The sequence below is a fragment of the Pelophylax lessonae genome (assembly GCF_965119305.1).
Source record: "Pelophylax lessonae genome assembly, chromosome: 2".
Classification (NCBI taxonomy): domain Eukaryota; kingdom Metazoa; phylum Chordata; class Amphibia; order Anura; family Ranidae; genus Pelophylax; species Pelophylax lessonae.
Genome location: NC_138769.1, coordinates 299,009,817 through 299,037,033, shown reverse-complemented (window position 1 = coordinate 299,037,033; position 27,217 = coordinate 299,009,817). Strand labels below are relative to the sequence as shown.

Genomic DNA, 27,217 nt, shown 5'->3' with positions numbered 1-27,217 from the left:
AAGGCCAGTTTCTGCTCAACCCCCCCGTTGAAGGAAGGTCAAGATCCAAGCCACCGAGAAAGAGTGAGGATGAACCCTAAGAGACTCACACCACGCACGATGGTCAATCTTCCTAGAAGTAGATTCCCTAGCTTTTAACAGCGTTGGAATCACGGACTCAGACAAACCTATCCATCAGCACCTGGCATTCCAACAGCAAGGCTGTCAAAACCAGCAACTGTAAAGCAGGATGGAAAATTGAACCTTGGGACAGCGGATCCTCCCTGAGTGGAAGCTCTGAAGATTTCTCCTGACTAGGAAAAAAAAAAATTGGAGTACCTATAGCCAGTGGTGTATTTAGGTTTTATGCTACCCTAGGCCTGACTAAACTCGTGCACCCCTAATTTAAATATGACCCATCCCTTCCTTTCAAGGCCACACTCCTTCCTGTTTACGACCCACCCTGAAATTTTCCAGTGGGGACACTAGTTCTGAGGGCCTTGGGGTGGATGGATTCACATAAATTGCAGAGATTTACGCTCATTGTGTTTGGCTATGGGGCAGGAAATTAAGGGAAGTCTCCGCAATGGGACAGGGATGGCAAAAATTAAACTGACCAAAAAAAAAAAGTGTTGCCTATAATTCTAGTTCACAGCTTTCTGCTAAATTTATGAAGAGGACTAAAAGGATAGAATCATGCCAGTGGTGCAGCAGAAAAAAAATTGAATTTTTGTAAGAACTTACCGTAAAATTCTTTTCTCTGAGTCCTCTGACAGTCGCTGCCCACTCATTCAATCTGCACGTCTGGGTATTGGCCTGCGACAGGAGTAAGCTAGGCAGAAGATTTTGTTAGAATAATCACAAAACCTTTGTATAGACACACCTACAGGGGGCTGTCCCTCTGGTCAATACCCCCAGCTAGCTTCATTCCCAATTAAGTTTGGTAGCAAGCAGTATAGAGATCCATGAACCCCAAAAGAGGGGTGGGGGGCGGCGAATGTCAGAGGATTTAGAGAAAATAATTTTACAGTAAGATCTTACAAAAATTCTATTTTCTCTTTCGTCCTGACAGTCGCCGCCCACTCATTCAATCTGCACGTCTGGAACGTCCTAAAGCAGTGTAGATGTGAGGGGTGGGACAACGTAACCGTCAAAAAGGCAACGCAGCACCCAGGTCAGAGAAAAGAGTCTTTTCTGATCCAAAAAATGAATCACTGGGTAACAAAAAAGCTCAACAGGAGCGAACCCAGGAAAACAAAGAAACAAGGAATAAACCCCAACAGGAGAGGACGGGTACAAAAAACTACCCCGTCTCCCCTAAGGCACTGCCGCACTCAAAACTTTGCAGCCAAAAGAGGCATCCGCTGATGCCAATACATCAAGTTTGTAAAACTGAGTAAAGGTATGCACGGACGACTAGGTCGCCGCTTTGCACACCTGAGTCACAGACGCCTGATGGCGGAAGGCCCAAGACGTACTAATCGCTCTGGTAGAGTGCGCTGCGACAGGGAAAGGTGAAACCTGATCCCTAATCAAATAGGCCTGCAAAATCGACTGTCTGATCCATTTAGAATGGTTGCCGCAGACGCAGCCGTACCCTTCAGAGGTCCCTCGGGAAGGACAAAAAGACAATCCGACTTCCTGAAGGATTCAGTAGACGTCAGGTAGACCCTGATCGCCCGAACCACATCCAAGGAATGCAAAGCAAACTCCTTAGGATGCTTAGGCCTCGCACACAGCGAAGGCAAGACAATGTCCTCATTGAGGTGGAAGTCTGAAACCACCTTCAGGAGGAAAGACTGATGAGGTCGCAAGACCACTTTATCCTTATGAACAACCAGATAGGGGAAGCGGCAGGACAAGGCCGCACACTCCGACACCCTGCGAGCAGATGTGATGGCCACCAGAAAGGAAAAACTTTCCGGGACAGCACAGGCAGAGGAATCTCCCGGATGTTCTCAAAGGGAGGACATTGCAAAACGGACAGAACCAAATTCAGGTTCCAAGGGAGCCCTCCTAGGGGGAGCCAGATGATGCACCCCTTGAATAAAGGTGCGGATCAAGGAATTTGACTCCAAGGGGCGTTGAAACAGAATGGCTAGCGCAGACAACTGGCCCTTAACAGTGGTCAGCGCAAGACGCTGCTCCACACCGGTTTGCAGGAAAGCCAACACCCTTGCCACCGAAAAAGGAGCGGGGATGGAACCCCTGCAACTCACACCAGGCAAAAATAAGCCTTCCAGGTACGATAATAAATCTTACCAGAGGAAGCCTTCCTAGCCTTGAGCAAGGTAGGAATGACCGCTGACGAGAGACCTTGGTCTCTCAAGACCTAGCTTCAACAGCCACGCCGTCAAAGCCAGGGACTGTAAAGCAGGATGGAAGATCGGCCCTTGAGACAGAAGATCGTCTCTTAGCGGGAGCCGCCATGGAGGCTCGACGACCATTTGCATGATGTCCGCATACCAAGACAAACAGTGGCCAGTCTGGGGCCACCAGAATTACCAACCTGTGGAGGAATCTGGACAACAACTGAATCGGAGGAAAGGCATAAATCACTCGATACTGATGCCAAGGCACCACCAAACGCGTCCGAGGCGTTTGCCAGAGGGTCGCGCGTTCGTGCCATGAACCTTTCCACCTTGTTGAGACGAGACGCGAACAGATCCACATCCGGGGATCCCCACCACGCACATAGCATCTGAAAAACCTCTGGGTGGAGGGACCATTCCCCCTGGTCCAGGATCTGGCGACTCAGATAGTTGGCCTGCCAGTTCTCCACACCTGGAATGTGAACTGCCGAAATCGCCGGGACCTGCGTTTCTGCCCAGGACAGAATCTCAGCCACTTCCTTGGCCGCCCGTGCACTCCTGGTGCCCCCTTGGTGACTGATGTAAGCTACTGCAGTTGCGTTGTCCGTCTGGGCAGCCCTGAAGACGACCCGACCAACGGAGCAAACAGAGCCTGATTGCCCGCAGTTTCAAGACATTTATTGGCAGGGAGGATTCCCCCTCTGACCAAGTGCCCTGGGCACATAACTTGCCAAGAACTCCACCCCAGCCTGACAGGCTGGCGTCCATGGTGACCACAGTCCATAACAACGGTCGAAAGGACTTGCCTTCCGTCAGAGCCGGAGACTGGAGCTACCACAGGAGATCTGATCTCACCTGTGGGCTCAAAGAAATCCTCCTTTCTAAAGACTGAGGATGTCTGTCCCACTGAACCAGAATCTCCGCTTGAAGAGATCTTGTGTGAAATTGCGCAAATGGGATTGCCTCGAAGGCAGACACCATCAAGCCTGAGGGACCTGACCTCGTCCTGCAGGATGCGGAGCTTGTCCTCCGGAAGAAAGACCTTCGTCTGGGTGGAGTCCAGAATCATCCCCAGGTAAGGGAACAGAAGGGGACAAAGTCGACTTCTGAAAATTGATGGTCCACCCGAACTCCTGGAGCGTCTGAACCGTGATCGACAGATCACGCAACAGCGTGGCCCTGGAACTCGACCTTAACAGGAGATCGTCCAGGTATCCGAGGATGGCAATACCCTGTACCATTAACAAGGCTAGAACAGTAGCCAACAGTTTGGTAAAAATCCTTGGAGCTGAAGCGAGACCAAAAGGAAACGTCACGAACTGATAGTGCTCCTCCGCGATTGTGAAGCGGAGGTACCTCTGATGACCCTCGTAGATAGGGATGTGTAGACACGCATCCTTAAGGTCGATGGAAGCCAAGAAAGCCCCTGGATTTAGGGATGCCACCACTGACCGGAGGGACTCCATTCGGAACTTCTGAACCCGCACAAAGCGGTTTAGAAATTTTAAGTCCAGAATCGGACGCACCTTGCCCTCCTTTCTGGGCACTGTGAACAGATTTGAGTAAAAACCCCGAAACCTGTCCCTCTGTGGAACCCCGGACATCTACCCTTTGGGCGAGGAGATCCTGAACCGCCCGATGGAGATCCCAGAAATGATCGGGGGTTAAATGGAAGATTTGAGGGAAAGAATCTGTCTGCGGGGCGAGACCGAAACTCGATCTTGTAGCCTGAACGAATGAGTTCTTGAATTCACCTGTCCTGAATATTGGACAGCCAAGGTTCTGGAAACCAACGCAGACGTCCCCCCACCCCTGAAACGGGTGAGGGCGTCCCTTCAGGACTGAGTCGCTGTGTCAGCGTGGCTGGCTTTGGACTTGCACGCCCAAGGATTCTTCTGGCCACTAGAGGCCTTGAAAGACTTCCCTTTGTCTTGTGCCTTCAAGGCACGAAAGGACCCCTGGTTAGGTTTAAAGGAGGGACCCCGCTTAGTGTGGGATGATTTTCCCCTAGCCACCTGGGGCAAAAGAGTGCTCTTGCCCCCAGTGAGCCCTTTGATCAGTTCATCCAGAGAGTCCCCAAAAAGAAGACTCCCCGCATAAGGGATGTCAGTCACTGTCTTCTTGGAACACTGGTCGGCCGACCAGCTTTTCAACCAATTGATGCGTCAGATCGCAACCGTGGACAGTCGTGCGACTAAAGGGGCCTCATCCAAGGCCGTGTCACACAGGTACAGTACGGCCTGGCCCATTTGATCCACCATCTCCAGTGCAGCAGGAGAGGCGGAGTCAGCAATTAGAGTGCACCTAAGCGTCTTGGCCCACTCTACAACAGCCTGAGAGACCATTACCGAAGCAAACACGGGCTTCAGCAAGGAACCCGCTAACAGATGTGGCGGGAAAGTGTTTCCACCCCCCTATCCGCCGGGTCTTTAAACACCGGAGAATCTTCCACAGGCATTAAAGTGGCTTTATTTAACCTGGACACAGTGTGGTCCACCCTAGGAGCCACAGTCCAGCGAAAATCCACCGGATTCGCAAAGGGATAACGGTACTGAAATCTCTTGGGCACCACAAAATTATGTATGATACGGCGCCATTGGTCATTCACGGTTTCGTGAAACTCCTCGGGACAAGGAAAAACTAGGGATGTAACAATATCAAAATCTCACGGTACGATACAATTTCGATATTGACCTCATGGTACGATATTTATTGCGATATTGTGGAAAAGCTCACGGTATTGTTAAATAGCTCATGATAGTGTTTGTGATGATAATAGCGAAAAAATAACATTTATTCTGCTTTTGCCAGTCAACAGGCAATTTATTGTTGTATTTATGGATCCATGAGAACATAAAACACTGATCACATAGTGCTTTTAAAGTGCAAGTTGTAGTCAGGAACATCAATATTCTGTATAGTAATATTTGGTTGCATAACTGATGATTCTGTGCAATGTTCAAGTTAAGAAGCAGCTAGAACAATTGTAAAACAAACAATAGGCAATTCCCTTTAAGTGCAAACAAAGATCAAGTTAAGTCAGGTTTAAATGAGCAAGGCAAATAAAGGCAGCCTTTTAAAACTGGTATTTAGGAACATAACTTAAACTTAAAAAAATAGTCAGTCAAAAAGCCTTTAAAAAAAACACTGACCTATCATTTAGCTTATGTTCACGTTTTTCATCAGAAAGATCAAAATATCTACTTTGCAAGAAAAAAAAAAAAAAATCCTTAAACTCTGGTCTATGTAGTTAACAATGATTTGTTCCATGGGACTGTGTTTATTCCTCTTGCTTTTTGACGGACACCTGTCCTTTTAACATTGTAACCCAACCACGACGATATCGAGACGACCACGACGATACGATATCGCGATATCGGCAATATCGTTACATCCCTAGGAAAAACCTGACCCGATTTTTGGGCTTTGCGGGTCCCAAAGGAAGACCGCTTACCCGGCAGGTGGGGCTCATCATCCAAATTTTAAGGTTTCCTTAACAGAGCTGATAAGTGCGTCCACCGCAGCGCGGTCCCACGCTGACCCTGAGGACGAGTCCTCCTCCTCCACATCCAACTGAGACCCCTCGGGGGGGGGGGACATTGTCCGTAGCAAGCAAATCTGGCTCTGAATCAGAAGACTGAGAGGGCATAGGCCTTTTCTTAGAAACCCTGTCAGACATCAACAAGTCCACTTTTGACGCTAAAGTCGCAAGTGCAGCAGTTCGCGAGACTATGGCAGAGGATTAAGGAGTACCTAAACCCTCCACCAGATCTGGGGGGAATTTGCTATCCTGGGACTCCATAATAGCAATATCAATTTAAATGACGCTGGCCCTTTAAATAGGCGATTCCCGCGGTCCCCACCGCAAATGGAGAGCTAGTCCCTTGCTACAGGAAACTGTAAAAATGAATGCTAGCAGGAATGCAGGCCAGGGAATACAGTAAAAAGCCCCCCACAGTGTGTTATACTTGCCCACGCTGCTGAGGATCTGAAGGGAAGAAGGAGGAAGTGACCTCACGCCCCTAGAGGCAAAGCCAGCCCTGAGCCACAAGAAAATGGTTGCCAATAGAAGTCTATCTACATCATGCCCACACTAAAGATGGTGCCCGAACGGCGCCAAAAGGATGACAGAAAATGGCTGCTGCCCACAGTATGAGGCCGAACAGCCTGCCCACACCAAAAATGGCGGCCGCGCGGTTTAGCGCCAATTGCGGCCCCAAAACACCATACACTGGACCCCACAGAGTACCACCACAGGGACGGAGACCCCCGCACCCCCCCAACTCTGCGGTTAAACCGCGACAGCGCCCCCGCAGGGACCGAGAAGGGACACACAGGGACCGCACCTACAGCCATGAGGGGGACATCACAGAACCCATACTGAACTGTCATCCCCAAAACAGAGGGCCCACATACACACCCCGACAAACATGTTCAGAGACAGAGGGGTAGCATGGTACTCACCGGTCCAGCGAACATGGGCACCGCTCTGCGACAGGAAACCTCCCACCCTGAGTGGGGGTGCCGTCAGCCGAAAGGGACGCTAGCAACACACGGGCGTACCGCAGTTGAGACATCCCGGCGAAGATAACAACTTTGCAGGCTCGGCCCTGAAGTCAGGAACATTGTTGTTTGGGAGGCCTGGGCGTACCAATAACCTGCTAACGCTCGATGGCAGGCTGGGAGTTCGTAAGGCTCTAGAATAACCAGTGCGAGTCCCAACTCTGCAAACGCTGTAGTCTTCTAAAGTCTGACTAACTAAGCGAAGGAACAAATAAAAAGCTATCTTTTAAAAGAAAAAATACTTTAGAGATAAACAGAAAAAAAAAGAAAAAGCTGAGACCGAAGTCTCAGCCAGGGAAAGCCAGCCTACTCCTAAGCTAGGCAGCAGAACACTGAATTGGGAATGAAGCTAGCTGGGGGTATTTGACTAGAGGGACAGCCCCCTGTAGGTGTGTCTATACAAAGGTTTTATGATTAATCTAACAAAATCTTCTGCCTAGCTTACTCCTGTGGAGAAGGCCAATACCCAGATGTGCAGATTGAATGAGTGGGCGGCGACTGGCAAGGGGACGGAAGAGAAATATAGCACAGTGATAAGGGTAGGTGGTCCAGGAATTGAGCAAAAGAAGGATCGGGGGCAGGAACAAATAAATACATCTGTTTATTTTACTCATCAGCAACAGAAATAAAATTAGGATTTCTTAATATGTACAACTAAAATAAGCAAAAGATTGCAGGATAGTTCTACTACCTACCCATCAGGTATAGGTGACCATGTCAGTGTCCCTTGTGTCTGCACGATCTCTAGATAAAAAGCCCTTTGGCAGCTAGGTAAGTGCCATGCAAGTTTAATTCAAATAGCGTAGCTTTCCTTTTACCCTGGGTATGCCATGCTATATATTCTACCTCCTATATTGATTACCAATAGCTGATATCTATGGTAGGTCACTTTTAATATATAGCAGCTCCTCTGCCAAAGGCAAATAAGAAGATTTTTTAATCTTTACTTGCCGTATGCATCATTGCAAGCTTAAAGGCCCTCCGGGGTTTCTAGTATATACAGTATATATTAGATTATGATCACCCAAAGGTTTGCAGGAAAGTCTTACTACCTACCTTCTAACTCAGATGAGAGGTCCCCTGTGATAAGACACTTAAAACTAGAAGCAACGCCCCCCCCTCCCTCCCACAGTTGCAGAATGCCAGCCGCCCACATATGGGGGCGCCAGACTGATTTGTCTCCAGGCCCAGCTCACCCCATAAGCTCACCCCATAAGCTCACCCCATGAAAACGTGGAGAAGTAGTAAAGCATATGAAATAAAATATGCAGGCCATGGAGTGGAGCCTGCAGCGTCCCATGCATTTCTCTGTGCTTGACACTACGCAAGTATTAGAGGCCATACTGCTGCATATTAAATATACTAAGACTTTTCTGGGTGTAACTAGGAGTATGGACATGGAGTATGGACAAAACGTTAATATAATAAATACCATTACTATATTTACTGATCTTACACACTCCTCAGAAAACCATATTTTTATAAGAGTATTAAGAGTTATGCTCTAGTGCATGTTTTTTTCAATGTTTGCAAGCATGTAAAAATCTGCATGTTTGACCATAAAATTACTTAAAAACTTCAGAACTTTACTGCTATCACAAGCGGGTTAAACCCCCATGTGATAGCAATGGGCAGGTACAGCAACAGGGAGACATTTGGGGTCTATTAAACCGCATCGTCTGCACTGTAAAAGCAAATGGGTGGCTTTACAGCCTCCTGGATCACTTAGTTTACAGCCAGTTTAAGAAAAACAAGCACAAGTTTATGGATGCTACTGCAGCCATGAACTTGTTCTTCGCTCTTCTCTCTCTGGACGTACTACTGATGTGATTTACAGTATAGTAATGCGTTTGTGATTACATGTGCAGGTTCTGGATACCAGTTTAGTAGATCCGCACAATGTTGTACCATGCTGATCTTATTATCCTATTGCAAGTCTGTCTTATTGAAAGCACTAGACTTAACAGTTCCTAATGAAGAAAAACACCCACAAAAAAGGGCCTTATGGTCATCGACCATGTGATCTTTGCTTTAGCTCAAATAGGAGAGCCATTATTTCGCTCTTTAGCCCCCGTTCACACTAAGGCGACCTGTGAGGCGACCTGGTCGCCTCCCAGGTCGCCTCCCATAGGGAAGCTGCGGACCCGTTCTAATAGGAGCGACACAAGGCGCTCCGACTTAGAAAAAGGGTCCGGAGCTTCTTTGGGGCGACCAGGAGGCGACCGCCATAGACTTCAATGTTATGAAGTCCGTGGCGGCCACTCCGAGGTCGCGGCGCGCTGCTCGCACCGCGACCTCGGAGGTTGCGGTGCGAAGTAGCGTCACCCCTATGTGAACGGGGGCTTAAAAAAAAAAAAAAAAAAAAAAGGGAACATTAGCATTGTATATTATTATTATAATACATTATGTAATTTGCCTATTTTGACATAACAAGGAATCGATTAATGGACAACTAATCGATTATAAAAATAGTGGTCAACTAATTTCATAATCGATTAGTTGGTCAGCCGATTAGTTGGCCTGCATACAGAATACATGATTTGTTTACATATCTCGAAATACAGTGCAGCACACATACAGCTCAGGACACCCAGTACAGCACGCATACAGCTCAGCACACCCTCCATACATGTCAGTATACACAGTGCAGCACACATACAGCTCAGTACACCCTCCATACATGTCAGTATACACAGTGCAGCACACATACAGCCCAGCACACCCTCTATACATGTCAGTATACACAGAGCAGCACACATACAACTAAGCACACTCTATACATGTCCGTATACACAGTGGAGCACACCTACAGCTCAGTACATCCCCCCCCATGTCAGTATACACAGTGCAACACACATACAGCTCACTATACCCTCCACATGTCGGTATACATAGTGCAGCGCACATACAGCTCCGTACATCGTCCACACGTCAGTATACATAGTGCAGTGCATGTACAGCTCAGTACACCCTCCATTAGAGATGGGTTTGGAATCCCACCTGCCCAATGCTGCCAGGAAGCTGACACTGCACACAGCTAATCACAGGCAGTGAGACATTTCCCAATCGGTGCAGCTGCAGATCAGGATCAGTTTCACTGCCTTTCTCAGTGTCGACGGGATCCTGAACATGCCCGAGCCCATTCCTACCCGCCATACATGTCAGTATACACAGTGCAGCACACATACAGCTCAGTACACCCTCCATACAGGTCAGTAAGCTTGTGAATATGTGAGGAGCAATGCCTCATGGGACATGTAGTCCAATACCTTGCTATAGGGGAACTCTTTGTTATACTTTGCGGCTTGCTATAGGGGCACTCTTAAGACAGGAGGAACAAGTAGTGCTGACAGGGCACCCCAGAACAGGAAGCAGAGTACTGATACTTTTTCTCAAGTACTCCCCGATATCAATTACGGATACCTATTTTTGTTGTCGTGACAGTTTATTTTTTTAGACTAATGAAACATTATTACAGTTTCTTTACAATTATGAAGAAGAACAGTTTTTCTGTGGCTTTGAAATTGTGCTACTTCAGCGTGATTTCAAAGCTGCAGATTAGTGCAATTTGGACCTCTAAATCCTTTGCGGCTTGCAACTTAATTAACAGAACCCAATGCAAGTCAATGAAATCCCATACCCTCTGCTACTAAAACCTATACCCAAAAAGGTATAGGTTTTTAGTAGCAGAGCATTTGCATGAGTGCAAATGCTTAGTATCGGCAACAATATGGGTATCGATGCAACACTAGAGTGTGAGTATGTGTAATATATATATATATATATATATATATATATATATATATATATATATATATATATATATATATATATATATATTTATTTATTTATTAGTTCCCTCACCATATAGCTACAAATTCTGAAATAATTACTCTGCACACTTCTACAAGCATTCCAGCAAACTATGCAATGAAAAACAGAAGTACAAGCTATTGGGATTTGAGCACAGGGATACCTTTTCTTATCATATAGATGGTATTTGTATTTACCACTGCATAGAGATATTCAAGAATAAAATTGTCTTTTTTTTTTCTTAACTAAATTATATGCCACACTTTTGAGCTTTTTATTTTATCCGATTAATCAAAACAATAAATCGGACAACTAAGAGTATGAAAATATTCGTTAGTTGCAGCCCTAAATACAACTCTCTTCCTACTGACTAACAGATATGCAGGTGCGTTGTTAAAGAATTAGGTTAATATAATATTAGTAATGCCTTACAAATACTAAATTCAATTAATGAAGCATGAAGGAGAAAAAAGCACATACCTTCATCAACAAACCTTTTTCCATAACACTCCAGACAATGCTGTATCATCTCTCTAAAAATACATTTATAGACAATAAATACTTTGGAAGCAACTCTTGCTAAAATGTACAGTATCCATATGCATTAATATGTTCTCACTCTGGCTCCAGAGGTCTTAATTCCTGTAGGGACACTTTCAGTGGTATGCGGCTGAATGACCATGACTCTGAATCCATTAGCTGAGTTATGTGACTGAGGACTTTCATTTCATAGTCAAAGTCCAGAAGCCTCCAGAATCCTGAAGAAAAAAAAAAAAATACAAAAACAGTAAACTAAAGTATGGCTTCAATTTGTATAACTTGCTATGAACAAGAAAATGAATGTGGGCAGAAAAAAAATATCTACACTACCTCGGTCACCTTGGATATAGCAACCTTTTGGTGCAAAAAAAAAAAAAAAAATAGGATCTGAAAGATACTACACTAGTTTTGTTTTAAAAAACAGTAGAAGTCCGAGAACCTTTCAGAAATAATGTGTAGCAGGAGTTTTTTTTATGACTATGGTGATCATAATAAAGACACAAAACATTACCGCTTATTTGGCAGGCATGTACAACTTTCAGGTGGTCCAATAATTCTAGAGAGCTTGCTTGAATCTGGCTTAGTAGATCCTCTGTTGTGTACTGAAACCAAAGAGGACAAACATAGTTGGAAACCAAAGCCAACCCAAAAGGTTTTGTACTGACATTCATATTTTTTGGCAAGCATTTTCTGTTTGGAAAAAAAAACAAAAAAACTGAGCAACTAGATCCATTTTTCACAAATTACACTAATTCTGCTACTCACTTTCCAAACAGTTAAACTATTTAAATCAGGCTACAAAATGGTAAGCATCACCCACCCTCATGTTACCCACATCAGCAGCTCCACAGATATGCACTATAACAAAACACAGCAAAAGCTTAAAGCTTGAATTCACCATTTCAGAAAAAATTTAAAAGGTGAGATAACACCCTACACCCTCCCCTTTGTACTTACCTTTGTGCGTTATAAGAGGTCGTCCACACAGCCGGTGTAGCGATCCGGAGTTTAGAAATCCCTGCACTTCTGGTCCTTTTTGAAGGGCTTCTGGGACAGATCAGAGCAATTCTCTGTGCCGGCAATGACTAGTCTGAATCACTCTGACCTGTCCCGGAAGCCCTGCAGAAGAAAAAAAAAAGCAGGGGGTTTCCAATCCATAAGCCTCAAGTCCCAAGTGTGTGGGCACCTTTTTTCTTTATTTGCACAGACTGGAGTGTGTGGGTCCTCGGGCCCAGCCTTAAGTCTTGGGAGGGCGTGGATATGGCCTTTTGGCTTAGTTCGCCCTCTCCCATGGGGTCTCCCTTCGGGGGAGCCCTACTTAGTTCTCGGTAGGGGCTGTTTCGGCAGTCCCCCTGAAGAACGGGGTCGGTCTGGTTTCGGCCAGACAGACCATGAGTACCTTATGTCCCTGTCAGGAGTCTTGCGCCCCGGGGGATTGAGGTTTCGGGTCCTACCTCTTCGGAGGGAAGACCATACGTTGTCGCACACCCTGTGCTTTTTTGTGTTCTCACTTTGTGTGTGTGCACTTTTTTATGCACCGGGTGGAGTCTTTTGAGTGTGTTGCACACGCTACGGGCTTTAAAAAAAAAAAAAAAAAAAAAAAAAAAAAAGTGTGTGGGCACTGACATCTCATCACTTAAGGCCCGTACACACGTACCGATCGTCGGCATACAAACGTCGGTGGACGAAGGATCTGCCGATTGTACGCGTGTTAGTATGGTGCCTCCGACAGATGTCTGCGCACAATCCGCGGACAAAAGTCTTTCGTGCAAACATGAAAATATTTGTATGCCGACACCAGAACGGACGATTGTTCGCCTGTCAGTACACAATTTGGCCGACAGACCGCAGATTTGCAAGACTGGGCATGCTCAGAAAATAGAAAACACAGGGAAAGTTAACCATTACATGACATCACTTCTGCAGTCGGCGGACAAAATTCTTGTGCTGTCCTTGTGCTGTCTTTGCACTTTTCAGCAGACACCGACATCCCGGGGAGAAAAGAGGAACATTTGTAAGCCGACCATCGGTACGTGTGTACGGGGCTTTACAGAGGTAAGTACAATGGGAACCAGGGGGTGGATAGTGTGTAGGGTTGTTAGTTCACCTTTTCATTTTCTGAAAAGAGGATTTTACACATTAACTCTAGGCTGATAAAAACACAGCTGTATTTCTTTTGTATTAATATACAACCTTGCATAAAAAAAAAAAAAAAAAAAAAAAAACATAAAAAAGGGTGTGATGAAGCAGGCTGTTTAAAAAAAAAAAAAAAAAAGGGGGATTTTTGACTTACCGTAAAATCCATTTCTCTAAAGTTAATTGACGGACACAGCTCCTGATCTTCTGAACCATTGGGCTAAACTTCGCCCTACAGGAGGAGGACACTAGGCAGAAAAAAAGTCTGGCTACACCTATGGGCAGTCCCAGGGGATATACTCCCTGTCTCTGCTATAGGTTAAAGGGATTTTTTTCTGCCTAGTCAGGAGTAAGGACCTAGTTCCTTGCTGGGATCTCTGGTCTTGGCATTTTATAATTATATAAATAAATAAATGTTTCTCCTGTGAGATTTACAATCAACTGTCGGACTGGGCGACGGGTTGGATATTTTAGATCAAGTGGTCACCCCAGTCTGGACCGTGAGCACGCACAAACCTCAGCTCAGCGCTAGGTCTACCGCAACATAGCCCCGCCGGGCGGGGGCTGGCCTGCAAGTTAAACGCCTTGCGAGTTTCTCCTGGCCGACTGCCCCCATTTAGATGGCGAGGGGTTCTGTCTGGAGCGGTGCCCGTCTGGTTCCTGGTATGGTGAGTAGCTGTCCCCCTGGAGGGTTTTGGGTGAACGTGGGACACTCTTTGGAACGTTCAGACCCCTGGGCTCCCCTCCTACCCCCTCCTTCGCTTCTGCTGGGGATGTGTGGGTGGTCTGGTCCACCTCCTGGGGGGGGGGGGGCAGGGCGCTTTGCTGGCGATGAGGGGGGGTGCAGACTTTTGGCTTTGTGTGTTCGTGTGGGGGGGGGTTTCACCTGGTGGGGCCCTCCTGACAGGGCCCCCCGTCCTGCCTGGGCCTATCCTTGAGGCCTAGGGTTCCTTCCTGGTTATCTGTGTGTGAGACCTTGGAGGACGCAGCTGCGACGGAGGTTCCCTTTGGCATTCACAAGCCATCAATAGCAGCAATTTTGACAGAATTGTTGCTAAAGAGTGGGGACGACCCTTGGGGTCCCTAAGCGATTTGCTAGGAGATACCCCTATGAGGAGTCCCTTCTTAAGAAGTTGACTGTTTCACTAGTGGTGGACCCTCAGGTTTCCAGACTGAACAAGACAACCATGATTCCGGTTGAAGAGTCCCCGGCTTTTAAGGATCCGGCTGACAGGAAGGTGGAGGCTGCGGCCCGCAATATGTACACTCTGGCTGGTTCGGCACCAAGGCCGGTATTCACCATTGACCTGGTGTCGCACACTGAGTGAGCTAAGCTTCGACGCCGTGACCTGGAGGGAGAACAGCTCCCCCTGCCTTTGCTCAGCAGGCGGACCAGCTGGTCCAGGGGCTGCATTTCATCTGTGATGCCTCTTTGGATGCAGCTCCCCTAGTGGCTCGGCTCACCGTTTCTGCAGTGGTCCTTCGGCGTGTCTTTTGGCTCAAATGCTGGTCTGCGGACCAGACTTCGAAAAAGGTCTTGACTGATCTCACTTTTTAAGGAGATGGCCTGCTTGGAGCTACCCTGGATGACATCATTAAAAGGTCTCACAGGGGGGAGAAGAGTACCTTTCTTCCGCAGGCTACTAAAGGGCAAGGAACCTCGGAGAGGTGGGCCCTCCTTCTCGGCTTATAAGAAGTTTTTTCATCCCTCAGGGTTGACTGACAAGGGCTTGAAGTCTTTCAAGGCCTCGTCTGGAGGATCCAAACGAACCTGGTCTGGCAAGCCGAGAGCAGGCTTTTTCCTAGACCCAAGGACAAGACCCATTTTGCATGAATGTGCGGACTCACCCGTATTGTGGGTGGGGGGGGGTGTCTTTGCTGGTTTCTGCAACCCTGTTCTTCCCTGGTACAAGACAAGCGGGTCCACAAAGTCATTTGGTCCAGCTACAAGAATGAGTTTCGCTCTTGTCCCCCTGCAAGGTTCTTTCCTTCCAACTTGCGCCTGTCCCCGGACTGTTTACAGGATCAGTTTGGAAATCACCATACGAACTCTGATGGAGTTCGGCTGGATTCCGTATTTTCAGAAGTCTGCTCTGGCTCCGTCCATGAAGCTGGACTATCTGGGTCTGACTCTGTGCCTTAGCCAGAGTGCTCTTTCCTCTGGACAAGCTCCAGAAATTGCAGGCTGCAATTCGTCTCCTGCTGTCCAGCAGATGGTCACCCATCCGGACTTGCATACTGGTACTGGGCCTGATGGTGTCTACCTTCGAGGCAGTTCCATTTGCACAGTTCCATACGAGGTCCCTGCAAAAACGATTCTGGTCAAATGGGACAAGACTCCGTAGTCTCTGGACAATCAGATCCAGCTGAGCCGGGGATCAAAAGGAGTCCCTGATATGGTGGCTTTGTGCTTCGGCTGGGTAAACCCTTCCTCCCCTTGTATTGGACAGTGGTCACCACAGATGCCGGCCTGTCCGGCTGGGGAGGTATCCTTGGCAAAAATTCTGCTCCGGGCCTCTGAACACTGGAAGAGTCCAGACTACCGATCAATGTCTTGGAACTCCAAGCATATACTATGCCAGGACCATAAGACGGATGGTCTTCAGGGATGTCCAGTGTGCATTCAAATGGACAATGCCACGGCTTATGTCAATCACCAGGGGGGAATAAGAAGTGTCTTGGCGGCTCCGGAGGTAGCCAGCATTCCAAGGTGGGCAGAATGGTTTGATCCAGCCCTCTCTGCTGTACACATTCCCGGGGTGGAAAACTGGCAGGCGGATTATCTCAGTCGGCAGGTGTTGGACCAAGGGGAGTGGTCCCTTCATCCGGAGGCGGTGTCATCAGCTGCGTCTCCGGTGGGGCAACACCGAGGTGGCTCTATTGGCGTCTCGGCTCAATAGAAAGGTGCAGAGGTTTGTGGCTCGGTCACGAGATCCTCTGGCAGACGCCATAAATGCTCTGATAGCCCCGTGGGGTCAGGATCGTCTGATTTACACCTTCCTGCCTCTCAAGCTCCTGCCCAGACTTCTACGCAGGATCGAGGCAGAAGGGATTCTGGTCATCTTAGTGGCTCCTCGCTGGGCTTGGTACGCCAATCTGGTGCAGCTAGTCACCAAGATTCCTTGGAAGCTTCCTCTCAGGGAGGATCTGCTATCCTAAGGACCAATCTTCCATCCTGCTTTACAGTCGCTGGCTTTCACAGCTTGGCTGTTGAATGCCAGGTGCTGATGATCAAAGTTGGTCTGCGTCAGTGAGTCCAACACGGTTAAAAGCTAGAAAATCTACCATCATACGTGGAAGTCATACATTTCGTGATGCGAGTCTCTTGGGGTTCATCCTAGCGCTTTCTCGGTGGCTCGGATCTTGACCTTCCTTCAAATGGGGGTCCTCTCCCTCTGATCTTAGATCCCTGCAAGGAACTAGGTCCTTAATCCTGACTAGGCGGAATAGTGGCTATAGCTGAGAGTGGGAGTATACCCCCTGGTACTGCCCATAGGTGTAGTCAAGCTTTTTCCTGCCTAGTGTCGATTCCTGTAGGGGGCAGTATAACCCAATGGTTAAGAAGACTCAGAAGCTGTGTCTGTCAATGAATGAAAGAGAAACAGCTGTTAATGCATTTCATCTATTTAAAGGATTCGTATGGAAAAAGCGCTTTTGGCTATAAAATGTATTACTCCTATGGGTCACAGGAGTGCACTTAGTTCTGCACTCCTGTGACCCATTTTTAGCGGTCAGCGGGCTTTAGCCCACTGACATAACAGAGCCGGGTCCAGGTTCTGCAGGGATCCCAAAATCCTTGTAGATGCCTGACTGCCAGCTGGCTTAGCTTTTCAGTAGGCCACTGAAAGCCTGAGCTAACCTGCTGCACAGTACAGTGCTCCAGTGAGCGCGCAGAGAACAGAGCAGTGAACGGCCGAGCACAGAGCAGTGAACGGCAGTGACTGCCCTGTTCAGAGCAGACCCGAGAACTAAGATCAGCAGTCATTGATCATTTAAGCTCTTTGTGTTGAGCCAGCGGGGGACAGCCGCATCATCGGATGGATGCTGTAGCCATCTAGATAAGTATAAATGTTGGTCATTTTCGATTCCCACACTCCTCTTTAAAAATAAAGGAGCTATACATAACTTTACTATCTTAGATCTTTATTAACACTCCTGCACTTACTACTCTGGGAATTCAAGACCTCTCATTATCATACAAAATGAGTGCTAAGAAAGCTTCCTGAGGGTGTTCATGCCTGTGAGAGGAAAAGGAGGCAAAGATAGCATCATGGTTCCACTCCCTCCTGTTCTCAGCAGTGTGAAGAATAACACTCTGCTATACAGTACAGAGCTGACCATCTATCCCCCACTGACTGCTGCTGTTCCAGGGATTACATAAAGTGGATATCAAGGCAGGTTTTTTTATGCTAGTTCTATGTAAAGATGCATGCAATTCGTTTTTAATGAATCCGTATGTACATTCAATTTTTTTTTGCCTGGAGTTGAGTGTTATGCGAACAGATTCTCTATACAGCTGGACTAGAAAAACTATCCTTGTAATAGGGCTCAATTTCACTACAAGGGTTAAAATGTTGCTTTTTGCCTAGAGTACCATAATAAAGCAGGTTTACTTACCTTATTCCTGGTTCCCTGGCAGCGGACCCTCTTAGCCCTTACACCACTCCAGGCTGTGGGCTGAACCTTGGTGTCTTCACTTACAAAACGAGACTGCTGGTCCTACCATGCACAAAATAATGTCAAAGTTGTAACCCCCCACATGGAGTGCTGAAAATTGGAGGATTTGGGGACCGGTCACATGGAAGGAAGAGCCTACAAGAGCTAAGGATAAGTCAAGTTTAAAGTGCTTGTTAATGGTACCGTTGACAAAAATGAACATTTAACCCTTGCAATGAGGGGGGAGCACCACCGTAACAGAAGTTTTTTCAGTTCCCCGGAGTTCAGCTAAAACCAAACTTTTTTCTTTTTCAGTTATGGACAAGGATGGGAATGGGGAAAAAGAAACCCTGTCAGAAAGGTGCACAAAGGCATACATATGCACCAAAATTATCAAATACTTTGTAAAACCTTGGCTGGTATTATCTTACAATAAAGATTTAAAAAAAAAAAAGGAAAAAAGCCATATTCATCCTTACCAACACTATGTTCTGGCTTTTGTCCTTTTCGTGCTCTGGTCCCTCATAGGGATTTTCTAACAAAAGTTTCTTCAGTTTCTTTAGTTTGGGTCGACATCTCCTTAGCTCCCAGTAGTGATTAGAGAATCCAGCAATCTGCAGCACACAGACCATAAAAGGATTACATCATTTTTAAAAAGGTGTCCACAAACATTAAAGGCAACTGCAACATTTGCGCTGACCTCCTCCCGGCCCTTAAAAGTGCTAAAAGCCATAAGGAGGAGGTGGCATTCCAGTTATGTGACCACTGACTGGTTGTCACAGCGGTCATATAAACAGGAAAGCTCCCAATTGCAAGAAAAAATAGAAAAAGCTTACTGTGCCTCTTACGCACAGAAGCAACCAGGCTTTACCTCACACAGACTGACACTGAGGGATGGCTGGTCACAGGGAAGCTGGTCAGGGGTCCTGCAGTCTGGGATGAAGAGCAGTAAATTGGAGGTGTCCGCAATTTTCAGGTCATATGTTTTGTCTTGACTACAAAGGACAGCATGATCAGCCTGGTCTCCTCGAATAACCAAGCTTGGAGGGAAAAAAAAAAAAAATTGTAAAGAAAGCATGTGGAGCTCATCCCATCCCATAATTAGCAATAGTACACTGAAGACATTTAAAAGGGTCAATCCACCCATTATCAATTTGGTTACATATGATTTGATATATTGTATGAATTGAATGTTCCTTAATGAAAAAAGGGATTGCTCAGTGTGATAGATTTCTTAAAGCAGTAATAACACTGCTTAGTGTTTTGTACTTTCAGGTAATCCTATAGGAAAGAAAAGATATGAAGATCCACATGTGAAAATCACAAGAAGTCTCCACCCTGTGCCAATAATCAAAGGAGGCAATGACATAAAATAAAATAGCTGCCACCAACAAAACAATACCAATCTAAACAAAAGGGTGAATTAGATCAAATGACCCAAAGCACCAGGTGGCGCTGATCAATAATCAATGTTAACAAGACCTAGAAATGATTTTGGAGGCTTCAAATCAAAATATAGATCAATGCAGTAAATGAGGCCAAAATAGATAAAGATTTATATATATAAAAAAAAAAAAATATATATATATATATATATATATATATATATATATATATATATATATATATATATATATATATATATATATATATATATATATATATATATAAAAATAAACACCATGCTCAATATAATCAGTCTATTAAAGTGAGATGATCCTGAAGTGCACCATGTGAGGGAATTCCTAAAGGTAATGTTAAATTGTCCTTCACCACACCGCGTGCAGCCTCTCCCAATGGTCCTGCAGTCACCAGCAATCACTGGGTTAAAGGCATATCAGTTCCATCAGATGTTAATAGTACCTCACTGACCACACCGAACCGGATAATTTCAGACAGATGGGGTAACATATTCTGGGATTAGCAATAAGATCGACACCATTCCTCTTCAATCCAATCGCATTATAGGGAGACCACCAGGATACTTAACACCCTCCACCCATAAATCCAGAAAGAGTTTGGATCATAGAGCATGTAAAACATGTAAAGAGGGGAGGGAGCCGCTCATAGTGTAGCATGATAACTTTATTCCCCTATAAACCCCCCTTCACATATTGCACTTGCATAAAAAAAAAAAAGTTATCATAAGCATAAAACAAGTCATTGGACTGGCATCACACACATCCCTCACCCGATCACCGACCCGCAGTGGAGCGAAGAGACAGATGGTAGTGACAGTCCGTAGATGCTTAACAGAGACGCGTGGTCACGCCCTTACGCGTATGGTCATGGACTTTATCAGAGGGCGTGGCCACACGGCGCGACTCGTACTCATTTATGGCATGCTGAACCAATCAGGCTCAACCCACGCCCCTTCCGGAGCTGGAGCGTACCAATTCATGGACTATATCTATCTATCTTGGCCCCATTTACTGCATTTATCTATATTTTGATTTGAGGCCTCCAAAATCATTTATAGGTCTTAACGTTAATTATTATTGATCAGCGCTGCCTGGTCCTTTGGGTCATTTGATCTAATTCACCCTTTTGTTTAAGCTTAAAGGAAAGCTTACCTGTAGGTAAAAGGTTCAGAGAATATGCACTATTTCTGCACCCAGTGATGTCACCAGTACATGCACACTATGCACTGAAGGATAGGCGATACAGCGGGATGAAACAAATCCTCCTACACAAAACAAATCCTCCTACACAAGTTTTACCCGTTTTGCAGCCCTTTCTTCTCTACATCCAAAGTGCTGAAGTTCAAAGCTAGTCTTAAAAAGAGAAAAAAAAAAAAAAAGGGGGGGGGGGGGATCAGAGAGCCACTCTGCAGAGCTCAGGGAGGAGAGCTTTGACAGCTTCTTGGAGATAAGGGACACATATCCCCAGCACACAGGAACAGAGTGTGTCAATCAGCTGGGAGGTCCCTCCCATCACCATTTATCTCTTGGTGTCAGAAATGAAGCAGCAGACAGAAATGACACCTAGTGCTCTTAATTGAGACAAGTACACACTATAGAGAGATAGGCTTTTTTCATGTCTAGTATTAAAATGCTCCGGTCAGTGAAATACAGTCTAGAAAACAAAACTATAAATTACCTAGTAGTCCAAGACCTAGGACAATCATGATAATGTTGCTTTTTGTACTTATCGTAAAGTAAATTTCTCAGAGTTTGACGGACAGCTCTCTATTATTCAGAACCATAAGGTTATATTACCCTCTACAGGAGTAGGACACTAGGCAGAAAAAAAAGACTTGGCTACGCCTATGGGCAGTCCCAGGTGGTATACTCCCCCCCCCCCCTCTCTTCTATAGGGCTTTTAGTTTATTAACAAGCAGTGTCACTCCACAGAGGGGTGGGTGCTGTGTCCATCAATGAAATCAGAGAAATGGATTTTACGTTAAGTACATAAATCACATTTTCTTTTTTGTACATTGACGGACACCGCTCTCCATTATTCAGAACCATAGGGACGTCCCCAATCAGTGCCAAACATGAGGGGAGGGACAAAAAAAAAAAAAAAAAGGCTAGACAATAGCCAACCAGGTAAAAAAGGAGTTCCAACAAAAAACTGGAGCCCAACATGAATACACCTCCAAAGAGGGAACAGACCCGCTAACTTTGCAGCCAGAGGAAGCATCCGCACATGCTAACACATCCACTTTGTAGAATTTAGTGAATGTGTGCACCGACGACCAAGTGGCTGCCTTGCAAACCTGCGCCACTGACGCCTGATGACAGAAGGCCCAAGAAGCACTAAGCGCCAGAGTAGAGTGCGCCTTAACAGGGAAATGAGGAATCTGACCCTTGATAGAATAGGCCTGAGTCACCATTGGTCTGATCCATATGGAGATAGTAGCAGAAGCGGACAGCCCTTTTCTTGGCCCATCCGTGACCACAAACGGTGAGTCGGACCTCTGCAAAAAAAAATCTGTGGCTGCCAAATACAACTGAACTACATTCAAGGCATGCAAGGCAAATTTCTTAGGACAGTGATCTTGGCAGCCCAGATGTTTTGAAACTATATTTTCCATGATACTCACCTAAAATGCAGAGTGCATGAGCATCATGGGAAATGTAGTTCCAAAACATCTGGGGTGCCAAGGTTCGCCATCACTGACTTAGGATGTTTGGGCCTGGGACACAGGGAAGGAAACACAAGGTCTTATTCAAATGAAAAACCAGATACTACCTTAGGAAGGAACGACTTACATGGGCGAAGAACCACTTTATATTTGTGGACCACCAATAGGGGGTACGACAAGATAACGCCGCCAGCTAGGATACCCTGCGAGCAGAAGTGATAGCCACCAAAGAGATCAACCTTCAGGGACAGCGCAAGCAGGAGAATCTCCCGAAGATTTTCAAAGGGAGGCTTCTGGAGAACTGAAAGCACCAAGTTCAGATCTGTTGTAGATGAGAGGCAGTAGAGGAGACCTTAATAAAAAAAAAGGCACGCACCAGGGAGTGTGTGGCCAGAGGTCGCTAAAAGAAGACCGCCAAGGCCAATACCTGGCCCTTGATGGTGCTTAAGGTCAATTTCTGCTCAATGTCTCGTTGAAGAAAAGTCGAAATCTGAGCCACAGAGCAAGGGTGAACTCCAATCGACTCACTTTTCACGTACGATGTACATCTTCCTAGGGGTAGACTTCCTAGCCTTCAGCAGTGTCGGAAGCACCGACCCAGGTGAAGCTCTATCCTGTAAAGCAGGATGGAAGACCGGCCCTTGGGACAGTAGATCCTCCCTGAGAGGCAGTCTCCATTGGGTGATCAGTCGAACCAGGTCGGCGTACCAAGACCAATGAGGCCAGCCTGGAGCCACTAAAATCACCAGAAACCCCCCTCGGCCTTGATTCTGCGCAAAAGCCACGGCAGAAGCTTGAGAGTCGGAAAACCGTAAATCAGATGATACTGGCCCCACGGAGCCACCAAAGCATCTGTGCCTCGGTACCTTTCGGTTGAGCCTAGACGCCAACAGATCCACCTCAGGGGTGCCCCACCGGAGATACATCTGATGAAACACGTCGGATGAAGGGACCACTCCCCTTGGTCCAACGCCTGCTGACAGATAGTCTGCCTGCCAGTTTTCCACTCCTGGAGTATGGCGGAGGGGGCAAAAAAAAATGAAAAGCGTTCTGCTCTTTGGAAAATGCCGGCTACTTCCAGGGTTGTCAAAACACTCTGTTCTGACCTGATGATTGATATAAGCCATCGCCGTGGCAATATCCAACAGGATCCGCACCGGAAGCCCCCAGAGTCAATCCGTCTAGTGATCCAGGTACAGTCTGATCGCCCGAAGTTCCAAAACATTGATAGGAAGTCTGAACTCTTCCAGCGTCCAACAACCCTAAATGGAGCTCAGTCCCAGGACACCTCCCCACCCATACAGACTGGCATCTGTAGTGACCACTGTCCAAAACAAGGGGATTTGCCCTGCCAAAGAGCGAAGCTACCAGACCAGAGACCACCTGGTTTCCTGGCTCCCCCGAATCGGATTGTCCAAACCCATTTTACCAGGATTTTCCCATGAAGGGACCTCTTATGCAACTGTGCAAAGAGAACCGCCTCAAAAAGGTAGATACCATCAGGCCCAGCACCCGCACGCAAGTGGAGGGAGAACTACCTGCTGGGACAGCAGATGGTGAATGCAGCATGCAACTTCGGGAATTTGTCCAGAGAAAGGAACACTCTGGCTAGGGCTGAATCCAGAGTCAGACCCAGATTATCCAATTTTCTGGATGGAATCGGGAGCAGACTTCTGGTATTTTAGATGCTAACCGAACTCTGTCAGGGTCTGTATAATGATCTCCACGTCGCCCATCAGGGCAGCAGAGGACTCTGCTCTCAAGAGGAGGTTGTCCAGGTAGCCCAGTACCACAATCCCCCGCTAAAGTAGCAACGCCAGAACTGGGACCAATACTTTTGTGAAGACCGAGGAGCAGAGGCGAGACCAAAAAGGGTAACGCCACAAGATAGTAATGCTCCTCTCCCACAGCAAAACGGAGGAAGCGCCAGTGTTGGGCACATATTGGAATGTGCAGGTAAGCATCCTTGGTGTCGATAGAAGCAAGAATGTCCCCCTTATGAGGGGATGCCACCACCATTGTGAAGAGGGTATACCACCTGGGACTGCCCATAGGCATAGTCAAGTCTTTTTCTGCCTAGTGACCTACTCCCGTAGGAGGCCATATAACCCTATGGTTCTGAACAATGGAGAGCCGCGTCTGTAAATGAATGAAAGAGAAACAATTATAAAGCGTAACTTCACTTTTGTTGAGAAAAAAATAGAAACATTCCCCTCTGGGTGATCCATGTACATTGCAGGGATTTTAACAAACGTTGTTGCAGATTTCTACCTTTTTTTTTTTTTATTCTGAAGAAATCATTGTTTGTTCCTCTGTGGGTCAAATGGGAGTGGTTTCATAATATCTACCAGCTGTGGAAACTGCAGAGCTCTAATGAAGAAAGCTGCTGGGCCTGCATCCCTTTAGACGACGTGTTCCTATTGGGAGTATCTCACCAAAAATTGCTGCAGGGGATGCCAGAAATCTGACTTCTTAGGCAGACTTCTAGGAAAATTTGTGAGCCAATCACACAAGCAGGAAATTATGTTTCTGGGGTGTGGTCAGTACACATTCTGTGTACAGAATAGCTCAAGGGAGCCATATTGCATTGCATTTTCAGAAAATACAACAGCTGCAGATAAAAAAGGAAAGGTACTTTTTAATAACATTCAATTACAATACGATTTGTGTCGCAATTGTATACGCTATATTGCTTTTTTCTTTATTTGCTGATTTTTTCCCCACGAAAGTGGAGTTACCCTTTAAATATAGAGTATTTTAAATGAGATAGACAAGAGAGATAGATCACACAACCAAAATGCTTTAGCAATAAATTTGTATGAGGCATTTCCTTTGAAAATACCCACTATCATTCTTGGCGATTTTAAAGTGGTAGTAAACCACCAGAAAAAAATAAAAAAATACACCCTTGCAGGTTTAAGTCATAATGTACTAATATGCACTGCATACTAGCACATTATGACATACTTACTTGGACACAGAGCCCTCCAGCACAGTGCTGTCACGGCTCCCAGGCATTTCCATCCTTACCCGGTCTTCCTTCCAAGTTCCCAGACTCTGGCTCTATGAATGGCCGGGGCTGCAATGACATCACTACAATGCGTGCATGCCGGAGCTCAAGCTCAAAGCTCTGAAGGTACAGCACGGGTATGCCGTCCCTCCAGAGAGCATGAACCAGTGAGGTCACCGGCTGCATGCTGTCTGAATATCTCCTAAAACAGTGCAAGTTTACAAGATACTCACTGTACCTACAGGTAAGCCCAATTATAGGCTTACCTGTGGGTACAAGGTAAAAAAATGGACTTTACTTCCACTTTAACATCCCTGATAAGGTTAACAACCCAGCTACAGCTGAAGTTCTCAACTTAACCTCATCTTTTGACCCAACATAATGGACATACACTTCCACTCACTCGGATAGTAAAACGTGCGTAGTCTCTCATCGATGCACTCCTGGAAACCCCACCAACACCATCCCTTTCCTCTCTAGGATCACAACCTCAGTTTCACAGTATCACTATCTTCACCCACCTATCTCTCCAAGCAGCAAACGATTGCCCATAGAAACCTTTGGCACTTTAATTTTTTCTCTTCTCTACCTCTGACAAAATATCTCCCCTTTCCCGTTCTAACCTGGCCACCTCTATCTACAACAGTTTACTCTCATCCTCGCTGGACGCACTTGCTCCTCTAACTACACAAAGAATCAGGCCCTGACCGCTACAACCTTGGCAAACTGACACCAGAAATCTCGAGACACTGTCTTGCTTTTGAACCAAATCCCTGCAGGACTTCACCCTATTGAAATCTACCCTCCTAAAATACAATTCCAGCCTCAATGCTGCCAAACAAGCTCATCGGCTCTTCTTTACCTTTGACCCACTGGTTTGTCCCCCACCCCCTCTACCTAATAACTCACTCACTGCCCAAGAGATTTGCACCAATCTTGTTTTTGAACTGAGTGAGGGCACCTCCACTATACAGATATCTTCTGAACGTAACATACCTTGTCTAACAGCACAGTGGACATGGTCCTCTTTTGAACTGGCTACTATGGAAGAGGTGATCAAACTTTTCTCAGATGCCCACCTAACCAATCCTCCCCTGAATCCTATTCTCTCGCAACTGCTACAGGCACTCCTTCTATCCTATGCTCTCTCACCCACATCTTCAATCTATCCCCTCCCCTTTAAAGCATGCACAGATCACCCCCATATTGGAAAAGCCCTCACTGGATGCCACTAACCTGAACAACTTAAAGGATAAGTTCACCTTTTGTAACATGTTACATATTCATCGACTTCCGCTCCCCCATTCTGACAGCTGTCAGGGGATCTTCTAGCCCCCCCCCCCCCCCCCCAGCTGTTACAATCTAATAAAAGAAGACATGGCCGTGCGGCGCTTCGCCTGCCTGGCCTGTCTCATCAATGCACAGTGTTCTGTGGATTGAAAAACTACAAGGTCCAATGGGCAAAGGGATACAGTCTGCAGGGTTTGCTGATCATGGGTGTAAAGCTTTACAGGTCCCTCACAAAAAAAAAAAAAAAATTGAATGCATATTTTTTTACCTGCAAAAAAAATGTGCATTTATTTTATTTTTTTTGTAAAGGTGAACCTATTCTTTAAGACCAATCCCCTTGCTCCCATTCACCTCTAAATGTTTAGAACGCTTAGTCTACAACTTCTGAGGTCCTACCTCACTGAACACAACCTTCTTGACCCCGTACAGTCTGGCATTCACTCACAGCGCTCCACAGAAACAGCCCTACTAAAATTCACTAACGATTAAATAACTGCTGAAACCAATAGCTACTACTCCATACCTATACTACTAGACCTCTCTGCGGCCTTTGATACTGTTGACCAACTGCTTTTTTTTCAAACTCCACTTCCTTGGCCTACAAGGAAGGCCAAGGTTCCATCACAGCACTCCTTCAGTGTTCCCTTTAACTCCGTCTCCTCTCCACTTCTTTCTGTAGGGGTCCCCGAAGGTTCTGTTCTTGGCCCCTTCTCTTTTCTATCTAAACCTCCTCCCTTGGTCACTTGATAACCTCCCATGGCTTCTAATACCACCTCTTTGCCAATGACAATTAAATCTCTCTCTCATCTCCTCACCTCACCCAGTCAGTCT

The 27,217-nt window shown here is 46.3% G+C and overlaps 1 protein-coding gene across 1 annotated transcript in view; it reads right to left on the bottom strand.

The window, feature by feature from the left end:
* The window catches only part of DSCC1 (DNA replication and sister chromatid cohesion 1), a 73,863-nt gene that overhangs the window by 10,776 nt on the left and 35,870 nt on the right, over nucleotides 1–27,217 (bottom strand). Inside the window, exons 3-7 of the mRNA XM_082245338.1 lie at nucleotides 18,871–19,039; nucleotides 18,479–18,613; nucleotides 11,719–11,809; nucleotides 11,287–11,425; nucleotides 11,148–11,200 (exon numbers count right to left, since the gene is read on the bottom strand). Of these exons, the coding sequence (XP_082101464.1) occupies nucleotides 11,148–11,200; nucleotides 11,287–11,425; nucleotides 11,719–11,809; nucleotides 18,479–18,613; nucleotides 18,871–19,039 (587 nt within the window). The remainder of the gene's footprint in view (nucleotides 1–11,147; nucleotides 11,201–11,286; nucleotides 11,426–11,718; nucleotides 11,810–18,478; nucleotides 18,614–18,870; nucleotides 19,040–27,217) is intronic.